Below are 9229 nucleotides of genomic sequence, written 5' to 3' on the forward strand. Positions count from 1 at the left end.
TGATCCCGTTCTCGATCCGAGTTTTGCACCCGATGTCATCCAATTGCCCCAAGGACAAAAGATTTTTCGTCAGTCCTTTCACATGTCGTACCTCCTGTATGGTGTGAATGGTGCCATCAAACATTTTAATTTTGATAGTACCGACCCCAGCGATTTCCAAGGCATGATCATTTCCCATGAATACAGATCCTCCTGAGATTGGTTCATAATGATCAAACCATTCTCTCCGAGACGTCATGTGCCACGTCGCTCCTGAATCCATAATCCATGTGTCACAAAATTTGTGCCTGCCTTCTGCAACTGTTGCTGCTTCGCTGAATAATATTTCACCACCGCCTGAAGTACTGGCCACATTTTCTTGAGAACTCTTCTCGATACTCGTACACTCTTTCTTGAAGTGCCCTTTACCGCCACATTTAAAGCAGTAAATATTTTTCTTCTTACTTCTCGACTTTGATCTACCCCGTCTTTGACTCCCACTGGAGTCACGGTCCATGAATCTTCCTCTTATCATCGGTAGAGCCTCTTCCTGCTTCGAGGTTACCAACCTATCTTCCTTATTCTTGCGCCGGCTTTCTTCTCCGAGAACCGCAGTTAAGACATCGTCGAATCTTAGAAAGCCCATAAGAATATTGTTGGTAATGTTGATGATAAGTTGATCATATGAATCTGGTAGACTTTGAAGTAGAAGCTCCGCACGTTCATTTTCTCCTATTTTATGCCCCATGGAAGTGAGTTGGGCAAATAGAGTATTTAGTGTATTGATATGGTCGGTCATCGATGAGGATTCCGCCATCCGAAGAGTATAAAGCCTTCTCTTTAGGAAAATCATGTTGTGTAGCGACTTGACCTCGTACATCTTTGTCAGAGTATCCCAGATAACTTTGGCTGTTTTTATCTCAGAGATACTTGACAAAACTTCGTCAGCTATAGCCAAGTGTAAATTGGCAACAGCATTATCATTCATCTCATTCCACTTTCCATCATCTGTAATCTCCACTGGTCTATCTCCAATAGCCGCCAAGCAATTCTCCTTTCTCAAAACTGCTTGTATCTTTATTTTCCACAGCATAAAATTGCTTCCATTGAACTTTGTTATCTCGTACCTTCCCGCCATTATGTCTACAACAATTTTAGTAGACCGGACTAAATAATCCCGCCTTAAATAAAAAATCTCAAAAAATCTTTTCTGATGTGGAAGATCAGTCTAGGCTGCAACCACAGTGCATACTCAGAATTTTAAGAAATTTTAAACCAAGGCTCTGATACCACTTGTTGGTCCCACGTGCGGAATTTGAGATAGTAAAAACCCGAAAATAAAGAATAAACTGGACACCGAGATTTACGTGGAAAACCCCTAAAAATTATTAGGGTAAAAACCACGGGCAAGATGAAAAGAATTTCCACTATAATATTTTACCGGTGTACAACCCACTCACTGTGTTTCCAAAGAGAACACACACTCTCTTAATACAGGAGAACAAACACCTCACAAATATTATAGAACTAAGCACTTGAATGCTATAGAATGAGAGAAAACTCGAAGAAGGGATAATTTCAGAATGAAGGGGGGAGCTCTATTTATAGAGCCTCCTGTCAGTATGAACACGCGTTAAAAACGCGTATTCAAACTTTCCTCGAAATTCAATCAAACTGGCAGCCCACGTTTTTATTCCAGCTGCTTTCTTTGATTTGGTCCCCCCTTCCCACTTGAGTTTCCTGCCGACATTTTCCACGAGTGACCCAAATAAGTTATTGTTGGAGAAAACCAATAAACTACATAATCGATTATGTTAAATTATTAGGAATTTGACTGAAAGCTTAAGTTGAAGCGTATTTGAAGTCATAATTCTAAATTCTTTATAACATATCTTGATCTTCTAAATCTATACGCTCATCTCCGAGAATCTTTTAATTTTCTCTTCTGAACAAATTTTTTAATGGGTAAGAGGGTGATCTGGGGACCATGACCCCATATATAGATAATGTATATCATTAGCTTCTTATATTTCTATTTTAGTCCATGATAAAAACAGAAATTACACTCATACCTCTACACATTAAAGGTTCACAACCTATTGTTAGAAACATTAAAGCTCAATAGCAAAAACTTTAATTTCATTCTTAACTTAGTAGACAACTCACAACACATAATTATTCACATGTAAGCTCATATAAATAAAATTGTTCTAATATATATATCTGACAAAAATTAACTCATGAAATTATCTCACAAATTTCATATGCATCATATATTAGTTTCGGTTGAAAACTACATCATATTAATTAAATATAAATGATTAAGTACAAGTTAAAAGACTTCATAGTCATCAATTGTACCATGGTACGGAATCGCCGGCTTCTAGACGGGTAGAATTTTCAAGAAAATAAAATAAAATAAGAGGACATAATTGAAAGAAACAATTTAATCTTATTTTCACAATGTTACGCGTTGAATTCTTTTGTATGCTTGAAGTTGACATAATGACGACATTTCATTGATATAATATATAATTTATTATGGCAAAAACTTATATGACACGATCTCACGGGTCGTATTTGTGAGACAAATATCTTATTTGGGTAATCCACGAAAAAATTATTTTTTATGTTAAGAATATTACTTTTTATTGTGAATATCGTTAGGGTTGACCCGTCTCACAGATTATGATCTGTGAGACGGTATCACATGAGACCCACTCATTTATTATTATGTTATTAAATTTCAGCAATTATTTTGCTTCTAAAATTTCTCCAATTACGAAAGACATTATTTATTAGCTTCACATGTGATGTACTTTGGTCCGGATGGTACGTGAATTTCTACACGTTATTTGTGTAGACTTTGTCGGTTCACATTTCACACTTTAAAATGGTTCGTCTTTGGTCCAAAATTTGGGAAAAAGAATCGAATAGGATAAAATATCTGTCAAATTTGAAAGTCAATCTCGATGTTTTCCATGTTTTTTCTTGCTCAAATTTGACTGGGATCAAAGTTTAAGTTTAAGTTCAAGTTTGTTTGAACAATTCGACATGTTCGCAAACAATTCAAAATTCAAGATTCGAAATATAATTATTTAACATATAATTATATTATTTTAATAAAATATTAAAACTCAAGCGATTTTTATTTATGTAATTGGAAAGTGGGGTTTACACACATGCAAGTTCACATGGAAGCACATGAGCTACCCCAATTGACAATAAATATGGATGTTCGTCTATACTTCATGAAATTTAGGTAATCTTTCACCTAGGAACATAATGAACCATGTAAAAAGTTGGTGAGAGTGAGAATTTTAAATAGAAAGTTAGAAATATGTCAGTTCTGTTTAATGTTCGTATCGATCTTTTCGATCGATAAAACCTAACAAATGAACTAGATCAAATTATAGTATAATAAAAAATGAGTCCGAATCGATATAACGTATACTGATATTTATTTACTAAAATTTTAACTATTATACTTAAGCTAAACTAAATAAATAAGCATAAGAGAATAAAGTATTAATCTAGATAAATTAACTATGGAGATTTTTAATTAAATCTAACGATATTCATTGATGTTTAATTAATTATTAAATTCTTACACAACAACAATGAAAATCTCCTATTTTATTTATTAATCTATCCCTGCGTTAATAATAAATCTATTTAAAATTGAGAGTGTAATTATTTATAATTGAATTTAATTATATTTAAATAGATTAAATCATCATAAAATTTCAGTTTTCACATAAAACCGAGTGCATAAATCAAATTCATAGTCAATTAATATGCGTTCATCGATATCTATTTAATCAGTCATAATTATATTCAAGATTAATCAACGAATATTTAAATAGTTGATCACGTTATTCACAATTAATATTAAACAAAATCAATCAATAATTGGAAGGTAAGAAAAAAGAATTTAGAAAACAAACCTAAAATAAAAAATTATGTAAAATCAAAATAAATAATATAAATACAAATAATTAAAGACCAACCCAAGAAGTGATCCTCTTAGGAATACACGACTCTTGCAATCGCAGATATTATGACAAAACAAAATGAATAAAGATTACGTTTTTGTGAAATGATATCAGAAATCTTTATTTGTGTGACGGGTCAATCCAAATAAGAGATTGCTGTAATGTAATATTCTTGGCATAAAATGTAATATTTTTTCATGGATGACCTAAATAAGAGATCCGTCTCACAAAATACGAACAGTACGACCGTCCCACACAAGTTTTTACTCTCAATAAACAATAGAATAAATTTAATGTTAAAAAAATAATATAATAAATATAAAATTATGGAACCCGACAACGTTCTTTACAACGCAATAGATTTGGAATATTCCTGTGGCCAATGGATTATAATATGGGCTGATGATAAACTAATAATTAATTGTCAGCTAAATTTTTGGAAAATGGAGAGCAGATGTACGAACATCTGCGGCGGCGATCGGCCCACCGTGATGGTGACGAATGACGACGGAATTGACGCGCCTGGCCTCCGAGCTCTCGTTAGCGTTCTCGTCTCTTCTGATCGATTCCGCGTCTTGGTTTGCGCTCCTGACTCGTATGTATATATGCTAACACCTAGTGTATTTCTGTGTTTGGCCTATAAATGTTATACCTGTATGCCTGTGTGTACGATTTTGATTTCGCGATTGATTGCCTACGGCATCCAAAACGTGTTTCCTGCTTCGACGAGAAATGATGATTATACTTTAGCTTCCTTCTCCCTGTTGGTGCTATAAATCGCAAATGAAATGATTGAGCTTTGATGATTTCCATTTCGGCGCGAGCCAAAGTTATAGCTTTAAAGCCTTTCTGATCATCAGCCCATGTTTGTCTACGTGAAAAGTGTGAATTTTCTTGTACGCTTGCTGTTTAACTTTTCAGGTAAATTGTGTTGGCTTTTTATGTAATTTTTCTATGTCAGTGTCTTGGATGAATCTTTTGATAGGAGATATATCAAATTTAAAATTTACTTAGAGATTGTAATTTGTAATTGTGAATAAGATTGCTGTATGGTTTTGGAAAGTAGACGGAGTAATTTCTTCACCCCTCTGCTTTTGCATGGTGTGGTCGTGATTGACTGGAGTGACCATTTTAGATGCCTGACTGATGGTTTTCAGTCATGTGGCTAATGGATTTGCTACTATGCTATTCCTTTCAGATAAAGTTTTGTTGGATATTACATTTCTGTTTCTATTTTCCAGAGAACAATCTGCTGTTAGCCATGGTATTACTTGGAAAAATGCTCTCTCTGTCAAGCCGGTGGAAATCAGTGGGGCTATTGCTTTCGCAGTTTCTGGCAAGTTGCAAAGCTCATTGTTTCTCTGTCATTTAACCTCTTGTGCTTCAACGCCATAGAATTTTTTTTAGTAGAATTCGAACTCCCCAGTAATCAAACCCAGGTTAGAGAAAAAGGGATGTACAAGACCACGTAAAATGAAGGACATTGCAGGCAATCAAGTTTTATTTTGACACCCTTTGTGTGGGCATATTTTCATTTTTGCATACCTGGAGGGAGATGAAAATGTAAAGAGGCCAATTAATTTTATTAATGAAAATAGTATAACATGAACGAGTACATTACATTTGTAGAAAAGGAAAAGAGTTATTTATGCAATTTGCAATTGATGAGATCGCCAAAAATGAAGAATACATCAAATAAATGGATTAGCAAGAAAACATGAATCAGATTTATCAGAATCCTTCCGATCATGTAGCACACTGAGTCTGGGCTGTATTGATAGCAATAAATTTTCTATTTTATCTATAAAAATATATGCAACAGTTGGGCCAGTTTGGCTCTCAAACATCTTCATATGCAAATTAGTTAATTTTTTCCATGAAAATTAAGGCTTCCATAAAGTGGCAGATGCAGTTTAGTGATGAAGCTGTTGACCTCCTAGAATTTATGGCTTAGGTTTGAGCCTCGAAGGCACATGCCTAGGTTTTTTTTTTAAAAAAAATTTTAAAATAAGGATTTTATAAAAGATTGGCCTTGCATTCTACCTTTTACTTTCAGATCATTCCACCCAATGCTGGAGTTTTGCACTTGGTCAGACAACACACTACAACATGTTTCTAAAATAATTGAGCTCATCAAGTCCACAATCCTAATATATGGACATCATCGGAGCTGCATTTTACCTTATTGTTTTTGTGGGTTAACTGTTGATATTACGTTTTTTTAAAATTTCTTTGGCGTGTGTTTGTACAATACTTTCAGGAACTCCAGCTGACTGTACATCTTTGGGAATTTCCAAATCACTCTTCCCCTCATTTCCTGATCTGGTACTTACCGTTTGGTGACTGGAATATAATTGCCAGCATTTCAGATTTTTTCCTAGGACTTTTCAATGAATCATAATCAGTTGTTGATTTCTACGAGGAAAGTATATGACATGCATATATCTTTCAATGTCCGCTTTGCAGGTTATCAGTGGCATTAATATGGGCAGCAACTGTGGTTACCACATGTCAGTACAATTTCTGCTTTTGATCACTGGATCCTTTTTACTTATGTGTCTGTTAGTGTAGAGTTTATTTTGCAGTAGAAACTTAAATGTGTCCCTGCAAGTATCGTTTCCATTTCGAAGTGCAGTAATGTGAAATTAAATGGTATTCAGCGTTGATATGTCCAGTACAAGCAATAATAAGTGTTATGACTTACGAGGTGCCGCACAACCTTTCCCTCAAACAAGTAGATTTATCATACAGAAGTTAATCGTTATGATTTTTATTGCTTAAATGGGTGTATAAGGATGTTGTAATAGGTGTGTAAGTAAACTTATCAGGCAGAAGTTTACCGTTATGATTTTTATACCTTAAATGGGTTTATAAAGAATTGTTGTAACAAGTTTACCTGGCCACCATTAGATTCCGTGCTTCTAGTGACTGCTTATCTTGATAAATGCAGTGTTTATTCAGGAACCGTTGCAGGGGCTCGGGAAGCCTTTTTTAATGAAATACCTTCTGTATCTCTATCATATGCTTGGTATGTGCGCTAGCATTTTCATTAAATCTAGCCCACTTGATATGGGCTTAGATTTGTTCCATTAGATTTCTTTAATGTAAATTCAGTCACTTGGATACCTAACTTTCAGGGTTGGAGGAAGAAGTAATGTCAATGATTTCACACTAGCAGCAGAGGCATGCTTGCCCATAATTTGTGCCATAATGGCTGAAATCAAGAAGAAAACTTATCCTCAAAACTGTTTCCTAAATATTGATGTGCCGACAAATGTTGCAAATCATAAGGTAGATTTAGGTTTGTTCTAGCCGCTTTGACATTGACTTGGACATATATGTTTTGACGAGTCTAAGTATAGATTTTAGGTCTGATGGCATGATACAGTTAACATATGTTCTTTGTAACAAATATTGTTGTCTAATCAATCTTTAAACTTGTCCTTCAGTGTTTCGTTTTATATTTGCTCAACGATGGTTTTACTTGTTTCAAAACATAGTCCACTCCATCATATTTTTCTCATTTTTTTACTCTCAACTAATTTAAAAGATACTAGTCATTGCATCTTTGTCTTCTTAGTTTTTGTTGTGTTGATTGAAAGAGCAAGATGACTAGATGCTTACTTGGCCTTTGAACAGGGTTATCGACTGACCAAGCAAGGCAAGAGTATTGTGAAAATGGGGTGGACTCAAGTTACTTCTGATGCTCAAAGAGAGAAAATGTCCTCAACTATGACTATGGAGACAACAAATTCACCACTTAGTTCTGAATCAGAGGCCTCGAGTACAAAACATGAATGTCTATTTTTTAAGAGAGAAGTATGATCTTGCTTGTTTCATCTACCTGATTGTAATTGTGAAATCCTTCTGGCATTTGAGACAATCTGCATACAACAGCATAGCATTTGTTGACCTTTTTTCGCTTTTAAATTCACCATACTTTTTTCTTGGCATATTTATCGCTTTATTTTGGGGTTGGACATATTTGATATTTTGTGAACTCGCTAGGATATGGATGATGACACTAGAGCATGTTGATATCTATCAGTGAGAGAATTATGCATGTGTAGTTCTACACCCACAAGTATTTCAGTAAATCCTGGTTAAATGTACGACTCTAGGTATTATGCTTGAAAGATCTCTTTCAACGTGCCAGCGCATAATTTTTAGATTTAATTTTTATTTTACTTCATCAGTAAAATTTATTCTTAACTTAAGCCAACACCATCGGTATGAACATGTGTGGTTTTCTTAGTCTCAAGGAAGTTTTGATGTCACATCCTTATTAGTTATGCAGCATCATGATTTTGCGTCATTTTCATAGGTCACGGGATCACAAGTGGAAGACGCTGACACAGACTACTGTAACCTTCGAGAAGGATTTGTATGTCTTTCATATTTTGCATATTTTGAGCGATGCTGGTCTATTGGTAATTTCTCACCTTTCGTTGCAGATAACTGTTACTCCTTTAGGTGCCTTGTCTCCTGCAGAGGTGGATAGCCAAGCTTACTTTAAACAATGGCTGGTAGATGTGGCCGGATGCTTCTCTTCTTCTTCCCTGTGAGATGTATTTTCTGCCTTTTCTATTTCTAAAAAAAATTAGAGTTTTGAACAACAGTAAAATTCTTTTCAATTAACTTTGACTGCATCAAAATCAACTCTGAATCTCCACCCACAATTCGGTTCTTGATAATGTGACTGTCTTTTGATCCAAAATATTACATGTCCTGACTCAGATGTCTTGACTAATCTGGATGGCGTTGCTAATAAAATGGCCAGTATGTTATTCTTGAAGCTGAATTCTATCAGAGGTATCATCATTCACGTTTCCATTGCCTACTTACGGGGTGTCGTGTCATTCTAAAGCATAATTTATTCAAATATACTAGAAAAATATCGACACCAATTTGTGGACAGAATGTTATTAATCAAGTCTTTCATAACATTTTTACATTTCATTTTGTAATTATAAATCATTTCTGAAAGGTTGATTTCCCGATTCATAGTTTCTTGGAAGCTTTAATGTGTCCGGATGACAGATGAACAACACTTTATTATCAAAGGACCTTCAACCGGAATTGTTTTTTGTTAAAAAGGTCTAATCAACATCTATAGTCACAGAAACTGGCTCCTGATCATTTGCTGAATTGGAAATGTTAAACTTGAATAATTACCTCATATGTTTTAACTAATAAAGAAAATGAAGCTCAGAACCATAATATGAAATGCTTCTACTAAATTTGTTATCAATCAT

General features: G+C 34.5%; 1 protein-coding gene across 2 annotated transcripts; it reads left to right on the top strand.

Annotated features, from left to right (window-relative positions):
- Positions 1-4363: 4363 nt before the first annotated feature.
- On the top strand, positions 4364-8978 carry LOC140830691 (uncharacterized). 2 transcript variants are annotated; one of them, XM_073194119.1, is made up of 10 exons: positions 4364-4569; positions 5216-5310; positions 6235-6299; positions 6441-6484; positions 6925-7002; positions 7112-7265; positions 7614-7793; positions 8299-8358; positions 8429-8542; positions 8712-8978. In XM_073194119.1, exons 1-9 carry the CDS (start codon positions 4418-4420, stop codon positions 8537-8539), a joined length of 939 nt encoding a protein of 312 aa, XP_073050220.1. In that variant the 5' UTR covers positions 4364-4417; the 3' UTR covers positions 8540-8542; positions 8712-8978. The 2 variants fall into 2 exon arrangements, with proteins under 2 accessions (XP_073050220.1, XP_073050219.1); XM_073194118.1 differs by having other exon boundaries at positions 8429-8535.
- Positions 8979-9229: the final 251 nt, after the last annotated feature.

Source organism: Primulina eburnea, chromosome 4 (assembly GCF_022965805.1).
Source record: "Primulina eburnea isolate SZY01 chromosome 4, ASM2296580v1, whole genome shotgun sequence".
Taxonomy (NCBI): Eukaryota; Viridiplantae; Streptophyta; class Magnoliopsida; order Lamiales; family Gesneriaceae; genus Primulina; species Primulina eburnea.

Coding starts and splice junctions, on each gene's coding strand:
- LOC140830691 (XM_073194118.1), top strand. CDS start 4,418: ATGGAGAGCAGATGTACGAACATCTGCGGCGGCGATCGGCCCACCGTG. Junction 7,003..7,111: donor GTATCTCTATCATATGCTTG/GTATGTGCGCTA, acceptor CCTAACTTTCAG/GGTTGGAGGAAGAAGTAATG. Junction 8,359..8,428: donor GTAACCTTCGAGAAGGATTT/GTATGTCTTTCA, acceptor CTTTCGTTGCAG/ATAACTGTTACTCCTTTAGG.